General features: G+C 38.1%; 2 protein-coding genes across 2 annotated transcripts in view; one reads left to right on the forward strand and one right to left on the reverse strand.

Annotated features, from left to right (window-relative positions):
- eIF3l (eukaryotic translation initiation factor 3 subunit l) overlaps window positions 1–22,500 on the forward strand; it is a 248,904-nt gene that overhangs the window by 47,197 nt on the left and 179,207 nt on the right. The window lies entirely within an intron of this gene.
- LOC136832068 (uncharacterized) overlaps window positions 13,020–22,500 on the reverse strand; it is a 74,860-nt gene continuing 65,379 nt past the window's right edge. The window contains exons 5-7 of the mRNA XM_067092677.1: window positions 16,269–16,380; window positions 14,073–14,339; window positions 13,020–13,651 (exon numbers count right to left, since the gene is read on the reverse strand). Of these exons, the coding sequence (XP_066948778.1) occupies window positions 13,404–13,651; window positions 14,073–14,339; window positions 16,269–16,380 (627 nt within the window). The 3' untranslated portion in view covers window positions 13,020–13,403. The remainder of the gene's footprint in view (window positions 13,652–14,072; window positions 14,340–16,268; window positions 16,381–22,500) is intronic.

Genomic DNA, 22,500 nt, shown 5'->3' on the forward strand with positions numbered 1-22,500 from the left:
GGGGGGACCAGCGCATTCGGGGGAACAAAAGGGAATCCTCCAAGACCAACGACCTGCTGGAGGACCGCGACTAGAAAACTCCATTATAGTGAAGTGCCTCGGCATCCTTAGTCATCATCTGTAAGAAACTTATGTCCGGGTAGAGTGTGCCGTGAGCTGTCCCTCGGCCAAGTCCTCGCCTTACTTACCCCTCCCTCGGCCGAGGTGGGAGGGGGACAGAGGAGGAACCCCGGCTAATAGGTCTGTCTGATGCCCAGGAAGAAGAAGATGAGGGCCCAGAGAGAGAGAGAGAGAGAGAGAGAGAGAGAGAGAGAGAGAGAGAGAGAGAGAGAGAGAGAGAGAGGAACAAAGAGTGTTAGTGTTGAGGTTATAAAAATATTTTTCTGAAGGGAGACATGAAAGGAGATGGTAGGCGTCTTCGCCGAAATATTTTTTTCCTCTTTTTTGCCAGTCATAAGAGAGAGAGAGAGAGAGAGAGAGAGAGAGAGAGAGAGAGAGAGAGATATTTTCTGTTAACGAAGATAAGTTAATTTTTGTTGTTGTTGGTTTTGTAACATCAAAGATTACGGTATATTTTCATAGATATTCTGGTATTGTAACATCAAATATATATATATATATATATATATATATATATATATATATATATATATGTATATATATATATATATATATATATATATACATATACATATACGTATGTGTATGTAATTTCACCTTGAATACAGGTTAACTCTTTCCACATAAATTTGTCGCTGAAAACTACTATTATTTTCTTTGCAATGTTCAATGTTTTCCATTTGAATCGGTAAATAACATCTACGAGAGTCAAAGTTATTAAGGAAGTCCATAATCGCTTTCCTGGGACAAGGTATATTGAGGAAGAAGAAGAAGAGGATTATATAACTGATAGTTCTTCGTATTTACATAGATTAGATTTAGGTTAACGCCTGTAAAAGGAATATCACAAAAGAATAGAAACCTATTTGTTTGTCTAATCTTGGTTCCATCATTCTTTTATCTTTCTTGAAGCTGAATTTATCGACTTTATTACAAGCTACTTTTAACGACACATCAAGTCGATGTTACTGAAGCAGATCTGAATAAGTAATTTTGTCGAACTTTTCTTGTATAGGTTCGAATTCCGCCGGGGAAGTTAAGAGATTCCTCATTTGTTTCCCATCGGGATTCAAGGCTTGCAGTGTTCAAAAAGAGTGAGGAAATGGAGGAGTTAAGACTACATAGATGTTAAAGTTTTTTTTCATGTCTACGGTTTTGAAGGGAAATAATTTGATTCTCTTCTGCTTTGATCTTAAATATTAGTTATAACGAAGAGAGAAGCAGTATCTTCTTGATTATGGAAAGAGGCTTAAATTATCTTATTATATGTTTTATTATTTAGTTTAGTTCAGAAATTATCTTGCATTCTTTCTAGAGCACAGAAACTGAAATAACTCGCAAAGGCAAAGAAGTCAAATGCTAAGAAAAAGACAAAGGAAGGCGAACAAACAGAGCAGTTATTTGTTGAATTCGTAGACGACAAGCAATTCCTCCATCTGTCCTCCCCCTCCCAACCACTACCTCCACCTCCCCCCCGACTCCAAACCACTTCCTCTGCCCCGACCCAGCACCAGCCTCTACGACTCTTATTAATTCAAGTTTGGGGCATCTCGGAAGTCTATAAATCTCCAGCGAAAGCCACCAATTATATGACAGATCTCCGTGAATATTCCGCTACGGAGAGGGGGTGGGGTTTTGGGAGGAAGGGGTGAGGTTTGGGAGGGAGGGGTTGGGTTTAGGGAGGAGGGGGTGAGGTTAGGAAAGGGGTTTAGGGAGGAAGGGGTGGGGTTTGCTAGGGATGGGTGGGGTTTAGGGAGGAAGGAGTGGGGTTAGGGGAGGGGTTTGGAAGAAAGGGGAGGGGTTTAGGGAGGAAGGGGTTGGGTTTGGGAGGGAGTGGTTGGGTTAGGGGAGGGGATTAGGAAGAAGGGGTCGGATTAGGTGAGGGGTTGGGAGGAAGGGGTAGGGTTTGGGAGGAAGGGGATGGGTTAGCAGAAGGGATGGGGAGGGGCTATTTTCCCCCCTCTCTCTCCCCTTTCCATTTCCAGGGAGGCCCCGCCCCCCGACTACTGTTAACACCGGGGATGAGGTGGTGGCACTCGAGGCGAGGCTCTGGAGAAGGCGAGGTCGGGGGGAAGATGGCACACTCCTCCCCTCCCCCCAACAAACCCTGCCCCCTATACTCTCCCAAGATCAGTGGATGCAATTGCTTCTTGATCTCCCGGGTGAGAGCCGAGGACTTATCTGGGATCCTTCCAGGTCCTTTCCTCCTTTATCCTCTTAAATTGTTGTTTAATTGTCTTGAGGTTAATTGGTCCCTTACCCTAAACTTACGGATCTTTCTGAAAAGGAAAAACTCTCTCTCTCTCTCTCTCTCTCTCTCTCTCTCTCTCTCTCTCTCTCTCTCTCTCTCTGCTGTTAGAAGACTAAGTGATACATAAGGAAAATGACATTATTAGAAAACGGAAAGATTTGAAGAACTGGGGATGAGGCATAATAATTATTATGGTATGATTATGTATGAACAAACTATAACTTGTTACTAACGGTATCCATAAGGGTACTTATAGTAAAATGTTAATTTTGACAACAATGATAAAGAATTTTGTCGTTTCAGGAAAAAATTACATCAACTTATAAATCAAAATTTTCCTGACAGTAGGCTATTTATCATGATGTATTTCTGTGCTCATGAGTTTCTTTCGTTTTGCGTCTTTTTCAAGAATGTTTGAAACATCTTTTTCCATAATTTTTCTTAATTTTTAAGAGAAACTAAACCCTCATACCTGCATACCTTTTTAGAGGTTTAGAAGCATGATTTCTATCCCCGTTTTGTTCTGGAATAGAGGAAAAGTTCTAGACTGAGGAGAGCCGTTACAAACCTTCAACTTTCACGGGTACCGTTAAGTCTACATGTTTGGCTCTCCGACCTCATAGGAGAGTAAGTGTTCCGTTTTTCTCCATCTCAGTCTTAAAATAATGATGAAAATGAAGGCGAAAATAAAAAAAACTGAGCTATCTTCTTAAGTTCAATACTCTTGCATATGCCTTCTGGACATGCAAGAGTTTTGGCGCCTGTTAAGGGTAGGTACTCTTGTGGGTATACCAGACTGCCGGGTATATACTTAATGAAACTCATGAAAAGAATTGTCTTGCAATTCTTTGTATGAGTGTTTTATTCGTCATTTCCTCTATAGTCGTCATTTCTTATTTTATCTAATAATGATTATCCTGTTGGTTCTTCCATCACCCAGTCTCAGTTTCTAATCCCTCACCAATATTTACTACCCTCTTAAGATCTTCATTTAAACTCTTCTATTTTAATGAGAATTTTTAAACGTATGATCTGGGCTCTAGAATGACCAGATACTTATTTTGGCGCAACCCTTTAGGCTATTCCACCAAGAACGGCCCCCATAGAATCTTTCCAAACATTTTCTCAAGATTAATCCTTTCCTCCTCGTGTCTCTCTCAACATATTTACATTCCCTCTGTGATCTCTGCCGTCCTGTTCTGCTACGATTGGACAATTTTCGTTCCCTTCCCTTCTCTATTTCTCTAAAGGCGAAATGTTTCTCTTCATATCTATTTCCATGTTAACTTTTTTTTTTTTTTTTTTTTTTTGCTCTGTGATTTCTGTCATTCTGTTTTGCTACTGTTAAACAGTCTTTGTTCTCCCCATTTCTCTCTCCTAGAGAAAAATGTTTCCCTTCACATCTCTTTTCATATTCATGTTTATCCTCTGTGGTCTTTATCATTATGTTATGCTACAATTATATTATTTTTGGCACCCCCTCCCTCCCCTCCTCCCCTCTCTCTCTCTCTCTCTCTCTCTCTTCCTCCAAGAGTCAAATGTTTTTTATTACCAACTTTGTCCAACTCTCTTAACTGATAGGCTAAGAAGAAACACTGCTAAGCATTCTCAGACCTTCAGTCATCTAGACGCCCCATAGCAGTATTTTCTGTTGATAAACAATTTATTATTTCAGTAGGTGTGATGCTCGACGGAGCCGTAGCAGAAGTAGTTAATTCTAGTCAAGAGTACTCGACGCGTGCGCCTGACAGCAACCGTAGCGACAATCATCTTTGACAACAGTGAGATAAAAACAAGCAAGAAATGCGCCGAAGTTTTTTCAGTGCAATCGAGTTTTCTGTACAGCGCATAATCAAGGCCACCGAAAATAGATCTATCTTTCGGTGGTCTCGGTATAATGCTGTACGAGCCGCCACGGCCCGGTGGTGGTCTATCCATATCGTTGCTAGAAACACTATTATGGTTAATTTTAACCGTAAATAAAATCAAAACTACTGAGGCTAGAGGGCTGCAATTTGGTAAGTTGGATGATTGGAGGGTGGATGACCAACACACCAATTTGCAGCCCTCTAGCCTGGGTAGTTTTTAAGATTTGAGGGCTGACAGAAAAAGTGCGGACAGAAAAAAATGCGGACAGAATAAAGTGCGGACGGACAGGCAAAGCCGGTACAGTGGTTTTCTTTTACGGAAAACTAAAAAATGAGTGCATCATTTTTGAAATTTAATATCTGTAGGCTGTGACCTAAGACCTGCCTACGAGGTTTAAGGACCCATGAAATTCAGCACAAGAAAATCTGACTTTTCGGCTGATAATGTGTCAACCCTGGGCACGGGTGAATGTGGAGAGGTGTATTTTTCTTGAGGGCTAAAAGAATAACTGCCGCAATGTATAATTTTCATTCTCATGAGTTAATCTTGCTTTTCATGGAGCCTTAAAGTTACATACTTGCATTTTTATGAATAATATTTATTGGCCAATAACGCTGCTAGAAACATGAAGTTCATATGAAAGGGCACTTGAAGATCAGGAGGGACTGTATATCACAGGACGTAGGCTTGCATCCTAATTAAGATCTAACACGTACAGTGCATATTGCAAATAATTTACTTATGTATGTTCCGTGTGAGTACACGCTGGTCTGTGCTGTTTGTGCATACGTTTGTAAATACGTTTATACTTAATTTAATTTTAGATATATTTGATTCAACAGAAAATTCAATTAGATCGTATCGAGTAAACTCTGTTTGGCAAAGGAGACCTTATTACCAAGCAGCTGCATAGCGATGTGAAAACACATTTTATTCAGAGGAAAACTGAACTGGAGTAATCTCTCTTTCGCCTAACAGGAACTCTTGGAAAAGCTTATGAGAAGTTGATCGCCTATAAGACGGAAATAATGAGAGAATTTTCAGTAATTCAAACCAAGCAAAAATTTCATCCTAAATAGAACAGACGCATTAAACGTCGACATACCTGACCACAGCTTCTGTAACGCTAGCCAGATGTTTTGATAAAATTATTCTCATAACTGACCTCAGCTTCTGTAACGCTAGCCAGATGTTTTGATAAAATTATTCTCATAACTGACCTCAGCTTCTGTAATGCTAGCTAGATGTTTTGATAAAATTCTTTTCATAACTGACCTCAGCTTCTGTAATGCTAGCCAGATGTTTTGATAAAATTATTCTCATAACTGACCTCAGCTTCTGTAATGCTAGCCAGGTGTTTTGATAAAATTATCCCCATAACTGACTTCAGCTTCTGTAACGCTAGCCAGATGTTTTGATAAAATTCTTTTCATAACTGACCTCAGCTTCTGTAACACTAGCCAGATGTTTTGATAAAATTCTTCTCATAACTGACCTCAGCTTCTGCAACGCTAGCCAGATGTTTTGATAAAATTATTCTCATAACTGACCTCAGCTTCTGTAATGCTAGCCAGGTGTTTTGATAAAATTCTTTTCATAACTGACCTCAGCTTCTGCAATGCTAGCCAGATGTTTTGATAAAATTATTCCCATAACTAACCTCAGCTTCTGTAACGCTGGCCAGATGTTTTGATAAAATTCTTTTCATAACTGACCTCAGCTTCTGTAACGCTAGCCAGATGTTTTGATAAAATTATTCTCATAACTGACCTCAGCTTCTGTAATGCTAGCCAGATGTTTTGATAAAATTCTTTTCATAACTGACCTCAGCTTCTGCAACGCTAGCCAGATGTTTTGATAAAATTATTCCCATAACTAACCTCAGCTTCTGTAACGCTGGCCAGATGTTTTGATAAAATTCTTTTCATAACTGACCTCAGCTTCTGTAACGCTAGCCAGATGTTTTGATAAAATTCTTTTCATAACTGACCTCAGCTTCTGTAATGCTAGCCAGATGTTTTGATAAAATTTTTTTCATAACTGACCTCAGCTTCTGTAACGCTAGCCAGATGTTTTGATAACATTCTTTTCATAACTGACCTCAGCTTCTGTAATGCTAGCCAGATGTTTCGATAAAATTATTCTCATAACTGACCTCAGCTTCTGTAACGCTAGCCAGATGTTTTGATAAAATTCTTTTCATAACTGACCTCAGCTTCTGTAATGCTAGCCAGATGTTTTGATAAAATTCTTTTCATAACTGACCCCAGCTTCTTTAATGCTAGCCAGATGTTTTGATAAAATTCTTTTCATAACTGACCTCAGCTTCTGTAACGCTGGCCAGATGTTTTGATAAAATTCTTTTCATAACTGACCTCAGCTTCTGTAACGCTAGCCAGATGTTTTGATAACATTCTTTTCATAACTGACCTCAGCTTCTGTAATGCTAGCCAGGTGTTTTGATAAAATTCTTTTCATAACTGACCTCAGCTTCTGTAATGCTAGCCAGATGTTTTGATAAAATTCTTTTCATAACTGACCTCAGCTTCTGCAATGCTAGCCAGGTGTTTTGATAAAATTTTTTTCATAACTGACCTCAGCTTCTGTAACGCTAGCCAGATGTTTTGATAACATTCTTTTCATAACTGACCTCAGCTTCTGCAATGCTAGCCAGGTGTTTTGACAAAATTCTTTTCATAACTGACCTCAGCTTCTGTAATGCTAGCCAGATGTTTTGATAAAATTCTTTTCATAACTGACCTCAGCTTCTGTAACGCTAGCCAGATGTTTTGATAAAATTCTTTTCATAACTGACCTCAGCTTCTGTAATGCTAGCCAGGTGTTTTGATAAAATTATTTTCATAACTGACCTCAGCTTCTGTAACGCTAGCCAGATGTTTTGATAAAATTCTTTTCATAACTGACCTCAGCTTCTGCAACGCTAGCCAGGTGTTTTGATAAAATTCTTTTCATAACTGACCTCGGCTTCTGTAATGCTAGCCAGGTGTTTTGCTGAAATTATTCCCATAACTGACCTCAGCTTCTGCAACGCTAGCCAGATGTTTTGATAAAATTCTCCTCATAACTGACCTCAGCTTCTGTAACGCTAGCCAGATGTTTTGATAAAATTCTTCTCATAACTGACCGCAGCTTTCGCAGTGCCAACGTAGAAACCGGGGTCAAAATGCAGCGTTGGTTCCTGTGCTTTTCGCAAATGTTTGCGTTGACAATCTTATAATTTGTCTATTCTCTTCTGTATCGCAGCTGGGAGGTATGTCTCAGAGAAAGAACGAGAAGAGAGAGAGAGAGAGAGAGAGAGAGAGAGAGAGAGAGAGAGAGAGAGTGGTGACTCAGAGAGATAAAATATTTGTTTACAAAAAATAACTGCCGCCATATTTTACCCTGCCACAGTTTTATGAGTTAATGTTTTTATCAGTTCTGAGCTCTGCTTAATATTTGGCAGCAGCTGGACTTACAATTACAGTGATAATTGATATGAGGCAGATCTTACGAAAAGCAGCCGAAATTAGTTTGTATTACGCTGATTACCACGAGGAAACCAATCCAGTGATGTCTCTCAATCTATATTGAAAAAATCATTAGTTACTACTATGGCTCCACCGAGTATTATTGCCCATGGTATGCCCGCAGCTTATGCCATCTAACACACTTCTCCTCCTGAGCCCTCCTACCTCTCTGTTCACCAGAAAAACAGAGAGCCCTGTCTGGCCTCTTGTCTGTAGAGACTTCGGTTCTGGGCACTTTCTGATTACCAGCTTCCTTATTTTCCAACTGATGTATGGACAGAAAAAGCAGTCTGGTCCTGATTATAAGTTTGGGAGCGTCTGAATATTTCCAGTTTACTAGAATGGTAACTCATGCATTTTATTTTCAAGGAAGGAAATTTCTACTTGAGTACGAATTCTTTGCACTTGGATGATGCTGTATTCGCCCATGCTGTCGTGCCTAACTTTCCTTTAGAACCAAGATTTTACGGTAATTTTCGTCTCAGGAAATGTTATGATTGGGTGCAAACCAAGTGAAAGGAGGAGACGTCATTTTCCCAGGCCACGTAGGCCTACCAAAACATTTATAACCTTCACTGGTGTCTTGATATATTCGACTCTACAATCGCCTCTTTCTGCATTTTGACTGATCTTGATTTTGAGAAAAAGCGCTCCAGAAATAACATCTGCATTAAGAATGGGCATTCATACGAGGTTATAAAAATACGCTGTCCTTTATATTCCCAGAAATGTATTCTAGGCACAGTATCTCGGGTCAAAGCAGAAGTTTCTCAGAAGCCAGATATCAGACGAACCCTTGTTTATCCTCCTGCAGGCAGAGAACATCTTCAGTCAGGACAGAGGACCTTTTAGCATCCCGCACTCAAAACGAACCGTTTTAACCTCTTTTTGGAGACGCTTCTCTGAGAAAAGTATTTGGAAGGTCTTTTAAAAGGCCGATATCAAACGAAATTAAAGATATTCAAAGACCTCTTGCAGAGTGCGTTAGTCTTTCTGGCCATACATGACAAGACCTCGAATTCACAGGAGGCAGACGAGCTACGAGAGACTCAGGACCAGAAAACTCCATTTTGCCGAAGTGGCCCCACACGCCCTCAGGTTTCGTCTGTAGCTTGAGAGCTCCGTGGGAAGAAGAAGAAGAAGAAGAAGAAGAAGAAGAAGAAGAAGAAGAAGAAGAAGAAGAAGAGGAGGGGCAGGAGGAACGGAACCCTTTGCTAGTTGTGTGGGTGACAGCGGAAGAGCCTCAGCTAAAAGGTTTGACAAAAGGAGAAGAGGGGAACAAAGAACTGTTTTCATTGACGTCATGAGGACAATTTTCAAAACAAGGAGAGAGAGAGAGAGAGAGAGAGAGAGGTAAAATATGTATTACCTTATCACTGAAGAAAGCGAGATATATATGATAAACACAAAAACATACATATATGTATATATATATATACTATATATATATATATATATATATATATATATATATATATATATATATATATATATATATATATATATATATATATATATATATATATATATATATATATATATACATATATATATATATATATATATATATATATATATATATATATATATATATATATATATATATAACCCACAAGAGCACATTGCATACCGGCCTTATGCCAGTGAGCACACATGTCCAAAAAATGGTAATAAATTAGAGAATAAAAAAGTACTGACGTAGAGCCAATACATCTCTCTCTCTCTCTCTATCTCTGTGGTGGTGAAGAGGTGAGGAGGAGAGGTAAGTTTGACGGGATAACTTGTGTGCATACCACGTTCAGTGAAGCTCGATGGAGTCAGTCCATTTGGTCAATATATATATATATATATATATATATATATATATATATATATATATATATATAATATATATATATATAATACACATATATGTATAACACATATATATATATATATATATATATATATATATATATAAACTGACTTTGCCATAAATTCCCTTTACTAATATCTTTTATGATTTTTCACGTTATTAGTCTGCTAAACAATTCCCATATAATTTGACCGACGTATTTTAACTTAATTTCTTTATTTCGACTTCATCTTAATATACCGGTTTTCTATTTCCTTCCATGCTTTTTTCTCATTCCACATGCGGCCATAAACGCTTTATATAAAAACGAAACAAATTTTCTTTTTTCATCAATGAATGTCATTCATCTCATTACTCATGTTTGCAAACCCATGAATATGTAAATGCAATCCGACAGCAGCCTCTATTACGGTGGGATCAGTTATTTGTCGACGCCTGATATAAAGTTACATTTCAGGAGTATTATATATATAATTTATAATATATATATATATATATATATATATATATATATATATATATATATATATATAAATATATATATATATATATATATATATATATATATATATATATATATATATATATATATATATATATGAATATGAAACCTCGTCTATAATTGCCGAATGTGAAAATAACCGTTAAACTGCATCATACGCTCTTACGCAATAGCCTAATAGCACTGGTCGTTAGAGAATATTCCATTTAAATTGTTCTGAAAAAAAAAATGTGTGTGAAAAACAGCAAGACTATTAAAAGTTTCAGCAAGAAAGCGTAAACTGAAGTTTTGATTAGAGTAAGTGGCAACTGCCGCCCTGTCCCCTCCCCCACCCTAAAAAAGAAAACAGTGTTTTCATCATACTAGATTTTGGCGCGCATACATTTCAAGTTACGTGCCTGGAAACAGTCGTCTCTGTTGGGCGTTCAGAGTTCGGAGGTCCACACCAGGCCAGCTGTTCTCTCTAATATTACCATAACTTACGGGCCACCATAAGGCAATGGTATGCGCTGGTATATGCCCAGCATTATTCTAAAAGAGGAAGAAGAAGAAGAAGAAGACGTTGTAAACGTCACTTTTAGGAGGCGTGGCTATGACGTCATTGGCACAAGTAACCAATCAAGGAATAATCGAAGTGGAATCATAGTACTGTAAGTTCGTTGCCAACTGGTGTGTGTGTCCCTGATACATGTAATGTCTGTCGATGTTGGTTGGTGATTTGAGTGCCGCCAACGACAGGCAATATAAATTTATTGTGATAGCTGAGCCATCCTTTCGAAGCTCATGGTAATATTTTGAATTCTATACAGAAAATAGTGTAAACTGGTGAATTATTAGAAAAAATATTGCGTCGGCTTGCTGTGTGGAACTAAGAATCCTGAATTCTGGAACTAAATTATCCCTACTGCAGCGAAAGGTAAGACCTGTATATTTTCCTCTATGATAAGGAATTCAGATCCTTCGGAGTGATGGCTTATTTTTGTGTCATGAGACATTTAACACTTCGTTGCTTCTCACTAGCCTATACCGAAGTCTGCAGGTTAGGCTTTAATTTACACAGGAGTTGTTAGGCTTGGCCTAGGCTAATGGCAGTAGGCCTATGTGGTGGAGCTGAGGAATGAAAGTTTACCCCCAAACGTCTATTAGATTATGAATTCAGGAATATAGTATCACTGGTGACTGATTCTCACTGAAGTATTTTGTATTCCACTTGTTACGTCGCTAGCATTGTTTTCAGTTGCAGTCCTATACTGCACTATCGGCGTCTGAATGCGATTACAAAAACTTCACACTTAGGAGGCCAGCGGGTTACATCAAGCTCAAACCGGCCCATTATTTTCACGTATGTGATTTTGTTTGTTCAACAAGACTGCCGTAACTTTAGGTGATAGGCTCTGTTAGTGTTTCATATTCACCGAACTGTTTTCATTTTGGATTTCAAGTCATATCTGCTAAAATACTGTGCACACTTCTGCTGTATATTCGAAATTATAAAAATTATTATTCTGTGTATCATGAATTAATGAAAGACCTCACACGTTTATTTGATTTCTTAATTAGGCCGGGCTATACTAAAGTTACTTACTAGAAAATCTGAACTCGACTAACAACTATCCAAGGCTGGCTCATGGTCTGTTATATCCAACTGGTCTCGGTTGGTTAGTCATTAGTTGGTCACGGTCCACAGAGTAACACCAGCTCTCTTAATCCCAAGCAATCTTAACCTGGCTCTAAAGAGGACCCGTGGTGGCATAAGTGGTCCCGTCCACAAATCATATTATCTGAGCGTGAGGTCATTTGTCCTTATGCTGTGTAAATGAGAAAAAGTCTTTTCGTATTACTAAATTTTCCATCAGCCTAATGTAGTTTACGCTGGTGTTAAGGTACATTAGTTTCGCCTTTGATGCTACAGAGTATTCCATAAAGTATGAAAACACAAATTCGAAAGAGCAAATAAAAAACCAAGATAGTTTTCAAGATCTTTATTTGTAGGGACTTGCAACTAACTCTAAGTAGTCACGTGTTAACTGCTATTACATATGCCAAATAGAAATTTCATGTACAGAGAAGCTAGTAGTCTATGTATATTTCGAAGAGCAGCAATCGTTAACATTGTAATATAGCAAAGTTGGTTTCATTTGCCAATATTTTGAAAAATGGACCATTAGAAATAACGCCGAATATTGTAAGATTATTGCATGAAAGGTATTAATGATGAAATTTATATTATTTATTGATTTTTTTGCAGTGATGAGCGCAATGTTCGTTTGTCGTTGTGACTAGAATTCGTTGCTACTTGTCTGAGGCGAATCATCACAATTGAAACTATTTTATTTATTTATTTTTTTTTGCCTTTATTCTTCCATATGGGGGAATCACTTACAGTGAGACTTGCCTGGTTCACTGTAGGTGGTACTAAAGGTTCGTTGAAGCATTCCTTCTTCGGCCTCAGGTGCATTGCTTTCTTTCTTGTAAGTTTCATTCATTGCCGCTGGCCTCTTTCCATATAGCTGTTCAACTTCTCAAACCAGATTTGCTTTAATAATAATAATAATAATAATAATAATAATAATAATAATTTCTTTCTCTGGTTACTTGTCTCCGTGATTTGGCCAAGAATGTATTTAAATACCGAAGGAAAAACCTCATTTGAAGTCTCACTGGAGTTTGTTATTTCTTTAATAAGGGATAGGTACCTTAAATCTACTCAGTAAAAGTAAGACACTCACCAAGTATACACGGTTAACCACATTGACTGGAAAAAGCTCGACTTTCTTTTGGTTTTATGACCAAAGAAGTGCGCTTGCGCGTATTGCAGTTGTCATTTATCTCTTGAACTTGGTCTTTTGGGTTTCTTTATGCTTTCGTTATATGGTTGCCACTCCCTTTTGGATCTTTTTATATCTTTTCTTATACTTAGTGTGAAAGGATACTTCTAACGGCTGCTACTGAAGTTAGAGATAGTCTTAAAAATACTGCATCAGATTCTGTATTTTGTAAAATTCTCCTCTTTTCTTTCACATTCACTTTCACTTTCAGTACCCTTGTGCTACAGTTACGTATGATAGCCTATTCGTTGAAGAGTTGATGCAAAGCGTAGAAAGCAGTAATAGAAGTTTCTGAAGAAAAATGATATTTAAAAGTCCGTCTACCGATGTTGCCATTCTCTCCGCTATTTATATTACATTACCCAATGATAGACAGTCTTTTATTTCACAGCTGGCTGTTTCATGACAACTGAAATACGGTTATTAATACTCCCTTTCCTCCTGGGAGACATCACCTGGCTATGCAAGCTAGGATGACGAGCCAGGATTGCATTGCGCATAGTGTTACTAATCTGGAGGCGTCATCATGTACCCTGTTACCTGCTGCTGGCGACGACTCTTGCATGTAGACGTTAGACCAGTCGTCCGCCGGCTCCAGGTCGTAGTCATCGTTCATGCCGAAGTCTCCGAAGTGTTCGGTGTCTAGACTCATGTCTCCCATCCGTGAGTCGTGGATGTCATTTCCCGCCCCGTTCCTACCTAGTGAAGTATATTGAATAGTTAGGCCTATCATATGCAGTCTGTTCTTCGCAGTGTGGTTTTATTGTGAAAAACATTATATTATGGTCCGTTAGGCCTATCTGAGACTATTTTTGAGAGCATAATTATCACTGGTGAATCGAATGAGTTGGTGGGCGAAAATTTTTTTGTAATGTAATGTTATTATATTACAGATAAATCATTGCAGAATATCAACTGTATCTTTGCTGGAGGACTGTGATGTATCGGTTGCATATCGTTGCTTTGCGAATTGCATGATTTAATTGTTTTGCTTCGTAAATTGAAGGAGTTTGGGGGGGGAGATGTGCAAGTAGACCCCACCCACACTCTTCACCCTGGTACCTCCCATGCCCGCACATGCCATACCCACGATCTAGAAAAACCCCAACCTTCAACTTACCAATGACCTTGACCCGGACGGTCGCTGGAATTGCCAAGTAAGGGTCGCAGGAGTACACCCCCGTATGTTCGGGACCCACTTGCTTGACCCTGAGGGTCTTGCTGAAGGTCGCCGTCTTTGCCACCATGCGGGGCACTACGCTCCCGTCCAGGAGCCACATGATGTACCTTGGGGGCTCCAGGGCGTCCACCACGGTGCAGTTCAGTTCCAGCCTCTGCCCCTGGTACAGCGTCACCTCCGGAGGACCTTGGATGACCGCCCGCGATTCTGGAATCGCCGAGCCGTGGCGCAAGGAAAATAGGAAAAGAACTTTGATTGCAGAATTATCAGTGACGCAAAAAAAGAAAAAAAAATTATTCTCGAATCATCTATGAAGGAAAAAATTATTCAAGAATCATCCATGATGCAAAAAAAAAAAATTATTCACGAATCATCCTTGAAGCAAATTTGATTCACCAATCGTCCATGAAGAAAAAAATTGATTCATGAATCACCCATGAAGCCAAAAAAAAAAAAAAAAAAATTTACCAGTCATTCATGAGGCAAAAAAAAATTATTCACGAATCGTGCTTAAAGCAAAAAAGATTTATTTACGAATCATCCATGAAGCAAAATAAAGTGATTCACGGATCATCCAAGAAGCAAAAGAAACTGATCCACCAATTGTCCATGAAGCAAAAAAAAAAAAAAAAAAAAGACTCACGAATCGTCCAAGAAGTAAAAAAAAATTTATTTACGAATCATCCACGAAGCAAAATAAAGTGATTCACGGATCATCCATGAGGCAAAAAAGGATTCGCGAATCGTTCATGAAGGCAAAAAAATTCACGAATCGTCCATGAAGCCAAAAAAATTATTCACGAATCATCCATGAAAAAAAAGATTCACGAATCGTCTATGAAGCAAAAAAATTTATTTACGAACCATCCATGAAGCAAAAAAAAAAAAAAATTGATTCACGAATCACCCATGACGCAAAAAAGAGAAGAATTTTAATTCTGGAATGCCCATAACAACGAGAAGAAAGGAGTGGAGGATCTTGCTCTTTCTCTATGTAAATGAAACTATCCAAAATGTGTGAGAGAAAAAGTTACTAATAACATATCGAACATTCAGCCAGGTAGCTATACCACTGACTAAAACTGACTGCGATGATAAAACCTACTTTGATCTTTTCATCAACTCCTTTAACGATAGCATCCAGGCTACGTGTTCTGAAGAGAACACTTTAATCCCCCGTGGGGGGCCGGGGTAGTGCCGTCAGTGGCCCTCACGGGGGTGCACTGTAGGCATTACTTAAGGTTCTTTGCAGCGTCCCTTCGGCCCCTGGCTGCAACCCCTTTCACTCCTTTTACTGTACCTCCACTCATATTATCGTTCTTCCATCTTGCTATCTACCTCTCCTAACAATTATTTCATGGCTCAACTGCGAGGTTTTCCTCCTGTTCCACCTTTCAAACCTATCTACTCAATTTCCTTTCCAGCACTGAATGACCTCATAGGTCCCAGTGCTTGGCCTTTGGCCTAAACTAACTCTATATTCCATTCCTTACTTAATTCTTGTTGTCCTTAACACACTTCTTGGTTCCTTAGGCTTCCCAGAAATAAATGTCAGCAGTACTCGGTACTGTACTTGAAAGTAAGACCGTTGCCCCAGACTTTTTACAGGAAGTTAAAGATGAATTATATCAAGGGATAATAAACAGTGATTTTAGTCTGTGACCCTAGGAATATGGAACATTTTCCCGATAATAAAAATTGGACTTATAAATAACTATAAATTACGAGAAACGGACAGATCTGACTAAAAATATGCATTTCTCTTTTACCTTCTCTTACTTCTTCCTAATGAATACCATAATATTCTTTCGAAGCTTGAATTTCAAGTCAGTGGCCCCTGTGGGCATGTTCCATATGAACAGGTTTCATCTTCTGAATAATAATGATAAAAATAGATAAAGTCCCCTTGTGATTTTCGTATTAGTCTATTTACTTATTTACATTTGTTTGTCCTGTGTCATTGCTTATATTTTACCATCATTGTCACTATACCGAAAGAAGGAATTTCGCGTCAGAAGCGAAGAACTCACTCTTTGAACCACGTTGCTTCCTCCTTCCCCCAACTGGTCCGTCTTACCTTTGACTGTGAGGTTTGAACCACGTTGCTTCCTCCTTCCCCCAACTGGTCCGTCTTACCTTTGACTGTGAGGTTGAAGAAGAGGGAGACTGGCTTGTTGCTGGTGGCCAGCTGACATTCGTACGTGCCCTCGTCATCGTCCCTGACGTTGGTGATGATCAGTTGCCAGAGCTGAGAAAGAAATTCATCGAGATATTAATGATACTTTGAATACTATTGAGCGTTCCTCTCATGAATGTTTTTCCTGTAGGGGGCTAGCGCCGTCAGTGCACCTCATGTGGTGCGCTCTACTAGGTATTACATTGTTTTTTTTTTTTTTTTTTTTTTGCAGCGTGCCTTCAAACCATAGTCTGAACCCCTTTCGTTCACTTTACTGTACCTACTTTCATATTCTCTCTCTTCCATCTTTACTCAACCCTCTCCTAACAATTGTTTAACAGTGCAACTGCGAGGTTTTCCTCCTGTCAGTTTCCGTTTCACCGCTGGATGACCTCTTGTTGAAAGGGTCAAGGTTCGTATCACTGTCGTGCGTAAAATTTTAGTGTTTATCAGTTGTGAATTGCAGAAACACACCAGATTTCAACGGATGTCATTTTCTTTCAAGAGCAAAGGTCTATGGCACCGGCAATTCATTGCGCGTTTCTAGTCCAGGCCCGAATAAAAAACGAGAAAAGGAAAGAGGAGGGAAGAAGGATGGGGTTTAACAATGAATGAAGCAGTAGGTCTTTCTGCTTCTTAAAGTAAGGAAGGTTATAGGAGTCGGAAAAAAAATGCATTTGGTGGCGTGGTTTCTTGGTCCAGTGAAGTGACAAAAGAAAACGCCGAACTATTAATCCTTGTATTATTATTATTATTATTATTATTATTATTATTATTATTATTATTATTATTATTATTATTCAGAAGGACTAAATCTTACGCATTGAGTAGCTGGCATATTACAGAGTTCGCAGCCGTTTTATAAGTATGAGTCGCGAAGTAAAGTGAAACGCAGTGCTTTCGTTGACAAAAAAACTTTATAGTGAAGAACTAGCCGTAATTCTTTGAGAATAAATATGTCTGATACTTATCAGTGTTTGCTGATAAACTTTATTTGTGGGTTTATCTCAATAAATCAGCAGAAGACTAAATAACATGATGTTGCAAGTTAATAACATTCTCCCTATATATATATATATATATATATATATATATATATATATATATATATATATATATATATATATATATATCTTAAGGCTTTGCAGTGACTAGCGTATCCAAAAAAAGCGCGAAGAGTTCGAGAAATTAAGAGGGACTTGTGGCTATTACAATTAGATATGTATCTGGTGAAAAGTGACCAGTAGGTTCTACACACACACACACATACACACACACATATATATATATATATATATATATATATATATATATATATATATATATATATATATATATATATATATAGGGTGTTTCGAAATTAGAGCCCCCTCTACTGCATAAACTAAAATTGATATGGACAAAAACAAAAGTAATTCAGAACAGGTTCTTATTTAAGTTTTTCTCTGAGTATTTAATATTTTGTGTGGCCTCCATCTTCCTGTACCACAGCCTGCATTATTGAGGGCTATGATTTCAGCAAATCGCAAAAAAGCTGAGACTCAAATTCCATTTCCCTGAGCACTTCGGTCACCTCTCTTCGCAGGTCGTCGAGGCTTGGTATACCATCATAGTTCACTGTGTGCGCTTCAGCACGATCCTTTAAGATACTACCAATGTTTTCACACACATTAAGGTCAGGGGAGCTACCTGGAAATTCACTTGACGAGAAGAAATCGATACCACTGTTACGAAGCAGCTACTGTGTCTGAAGAGCCTTGAAACATGTGCCTTATTATGCAAAAATGTGACTTCTTCAACAGATAACACATTTTCAGGATCTTTGAGGAAAGGAAATACTCCACCAGTAAGTACAGTTTCTCTGAAGTATTCGCCATTCCATGACTGTCCTTTTTCTTTCATGATCCACATTAACCGTTTGGCTGTGAAACAGAACAATTCCCAAACATTCAGGAAATTTCACAACTTGGCGATAGCGCACGTCATCGCTGATATCATCCAACTTTGCCGCCCAAATGATGTCATTTTTATAATTTGGCTTCCTGACTGTGTAAATGAAGAATTCATCTGATGCGGCAACATGGAGAAAGTCAGCTTCATCCCAATCTTTAAGAAATGAACCACAAAACCATGCATGGCCTTCTCTCTGTTGCTGAGTGAAGTTGGGCTTGCTGATAACATGAAATGGCTTGATACCAGATTTTTTCAACTCAAGATATGCAGCACTATAACTTCTTTTCTTTCCCATTTTTATTTCTAGTTCAAGCGCCAATTTATGTGAAGACTTTCTTGGTCTACCCACTGCCTCAGCTATGATGTCTTTTGACTCCTGAGAAAGGACTTCAGGCCTTCCAAGATTCTCACTCTTTTTGCAATGACAGTCATATGGATTTTTGTTCCAGTGTCTTTTAACAAAGGATTCATCTCTTTTAACGTATTATCTATCCAGGAACGTGAAATGAAGGATGCGCCAGCATCTCTGACCTCTCTGAAGGTTATAGCCCGGATTCGGTCAATCCATCTAATTTCCTCCGAGTCGTTAGCCATGGCTGTATCTCACTCTGTCACTCAGTCTGAAAATACAAGAAATGTAAAATGAAAAATAGCTTAATAAAAACTTAAAATAATGTACTTGGCGATAGGCAATAGCAGAAAACTTCATAACTTTCCATTTGTTCTGTGGAGGGGGCCCTCTAATTTCAAAACACCCAATATATATATATATATATATATATATATATATATATATATATATATATATATATATATATATATATATATATTAGCCGACTGATCAGAGAGGCAGACACTTTGCTATCCGTGTAGACATCCCGGGATTATATATGTAATCAACGGGTAGGTTTGCTTAAAAAGCAAATGGATGTTACAGACTAAATACACACACAAAACAAAGCCACTACAACACCTTCTAAAAACATAACAAACATCTCACACGTCTCGAACTCTCGCCATACCCGCGCAGTAACTTCTCGCTGCTGGGAAGAAAGGGCGTTGGGTCGGGTATGATACATGAAACATACGTACCGGGGTCTAAGCGATGTCAGGCAGGGCAGCCGATCGAGACCACAGGTCTACCCAAAGCCAAATCAAAAGTCCTTCAAAAGAAGGCATCGTGCTTACCCCATACAAAAATGGGAATAAAAGCACGTTAAAAGAAGAAGAAGAAGATATATATTATATATATATATATATATATATATATATATATATATATATATATATATATATATATATATATATATATATATATATATATAGGGAGGATGTTATTAATTTGCAGCGTCATGATATTGAGTCTTCTGCTGATTTATTCAGATAAACCCACACATAACTATATATATTTATATATACTCGTATAAGGACACACCTTATAAAATGGTTCAGCTGGACAAATGAAATAAAAAGAAACTGAACATTCTGAAATGATGTAAAAAAAGTAAATTTTTTTTATACAAATTAAAGATTCACTTATCAAAGCCGGTTTCAAACCGAGTGAGGAAAGAAATTGAGTCCGTAATGAAACTTCAAGCGTCAGTAAATTAAGATTTATTTCGTCGGAGAACTTTTTTTCCATTGACTTTCCCTGAGTTACCGTAAAAATTCTAAACTTAACTTTTACGTTACTTTTAGCCCTCCGTTTTTTCTTCCCTGCTGGAAAAGTCATGGAGGTAATGTTATAACAAGAAAAAGATTTCATGATATTTGAGACTGGTCTTTCCAGCGCCTTTGAGAACGACATAGGGAATTACATATAGCATAATACATTACCATTCTCATGAATAAAAAAACTATAACACTACGTATATATATATATATATATATATATATATATATATATATATATATATATATATATAAAAATATATATATATATATATATATATATATATTTGTTTGTACATTTGCTAAAATTCGCAAGTATGCACGTGATTTAAGAAGCAGCTAAAATCATGGGAAATATCCAAACTGAAACGACAGAGTGCCAAGAACTTTCTTTTATTTTGAACACCCCCGGGGTTCGAAGATGTGGAAAATACTCGAAAGTACTTATCACTCTGTTTTCTTTTAAACATTTCCCTGTGGCTTGAGTTAGGGGAGAGAATAATTAATCTACCTTTCGGGGTTTACCTCATCGACACCGTCTCTCGTCATGGTTCAGTCATCATCCTTGTTAACCAGCAAGAAAGCAAATGATTTCAAAACTGGCTTTGAAACTGGACACACGATGCCATATCAAATTAGATTTGGCTAACTTATTATTAAATGTACACACGGATGCAACGAGGTAGTTCCACAATACTAGGGGTTGTGTGTGCGAATGACTAAAGCTGAGTAATCGTGGCAAGATTATGGTAAAAATTTGGTTCTCAGATTGAGACCTTTTCACCCCAATCCTAGGGTTGTGATGGAACTGGAGAGAAGGGTTTCGGTTCTGTGGAGGTGGCTGTAACTTTGCAACCGAAAATTCCTTGTATGTGCCACGTAGGGGGTTGGTGCCATCAGTGCACCTCATGAGGTGCACCTTAGGCATTACTTAAGGGGCTTGGCAGTGTCCCTTCGGCCCCTAGCTGCAACTTCTTTCGTCCCTTTTACTGTCCCTCCGTTCTTATTCTCTTTCCTCAGTCTGACTTTCTGTCCTCTAACAATTGTTTCATTGTGCAACTGTGTAGTTTTCCTTCTGCTACACCTTTCAAACCTTCTTACTGTCAATTTCCCTTTCAGCACTGAATGACCTTATAAGTCCCAGCACTTGGCCTTCGGCCTAAATTCTATATTCTATTCTATTCTATTCTATTCCTTGTCTGTGTAAATATACTTTTTTTAGAGTTTGTATCTACGATGGATGCTACTTAATTTCATCGGTATGAGTCTATCAAAAGAACAACAAAAGGTGTAGCGTTTTATGTGTGTGAAATCAACCCTTTTCGGACGTAATAACTACTGTAGTTCACTATGATTCTTGATGTATGAGACAACCACTTACAATCGTAAGAGATGAAGGATCCAAGTCTTTGACTGGAGACTTTTTTCATAATGTTTCAGCCTAGATCGAAGCTGTACGCGATATTTTGTAATTTCTTACTAATATGTATACGTTCAAAATGATCCCCATGGTGACTGGTTTGCTTTTTTTGCGTCTGAGGATTAAATATGTCTAGTTCAATTTTAAACTGTTTTACTATAAAGTCTGCTTTTGGTGAGACGCGAAAACCGACAACCAAAAGAGGTGTGAAATAAGCTTTTGCAGGTTGCCATCTGTGTCACTTATCATAATAATGAAAAGAAGTTAACCTCGTTGAACCTAAGGCTAGTATATATCTGAAGTGCTCTATTTGAGAGAAACTGTATATTTAGCTTATTGTGGGTACATTTATCCACTCTTCCCTGGGTTTGTTGCATAACAGAAAATAGCCAACATTAGGAAGTCTTTGAAGTCAAGACTCTGGGATTCTGATGATCACCTCACTGACCAATTGAGATAGAAGGGGAGTAAATGGTTGTCGGCAAGATATTTTACAATTTCTTTCCTTATGATTTTCTCAGAGATTTTATAATTTCTTTCCTTATGATTTTCATAGAGATCTTAATGAGGGAGGTTGTGAGTGATATAGGAATGTACGATTTCAAGAGAGATAGATTTCACTATTCTGTTTTCGTTCTTGCCAGGTGTTAGAAATGGAATGGAATATACTGTAGAGTTTACGTCAAAGGACAAGTACTGGGACCTATGAGGTCATTCAGAGCTGGAAAGGAAATTGAGAGTAGGTAGGTCTGAAAGGTGTAACAGGAGGAAACTTTTGCAGCTGCACTACGAAATAAATGTTAGGAGAGGGTGGATAGCAAGATGGAATAAAAAGAATATGAATCGAGATACAGTAAAAAGACTGACAGGGGTTGGAGGTAGGGGCCGAAGGGACGCTGCGAAGAACCTTTAGTAATGCCTACAGTGCACCCTGTGAGGTGCACTGACGGCACTACCTCCCTACGGGGTCAGGTGTTAGTTTGTTTGCAAATTGTTGCAATTTAATTTGTTGAGGATTCTTTGTAGATTTAACACATTTCAGAGATGCCCAAACAAAACTTTTTTTTTATAAAGATACTATAACTGACCTAACCTACCAAATCTTCGTAATCTACATAGGCTGTTATCAAACACATTGCAGGGACACC

Source organism: Macrobrachium rosenbergii, chromosome 49 (genome assembly GCF_040412425.1).
Source record: "Macrobrachium rosenbergii isolate ZJJX-2024 chromosome 49, ASM4041242v1, whole genome shotgun sequence".
NCBI classification, from domain to species: Eukaryota; Metazoa; Arthropoda; class Malacostraca; order Decapoda; family Palaemonidae; genus Macrobrachium; species Macrobrachium rosenbergii.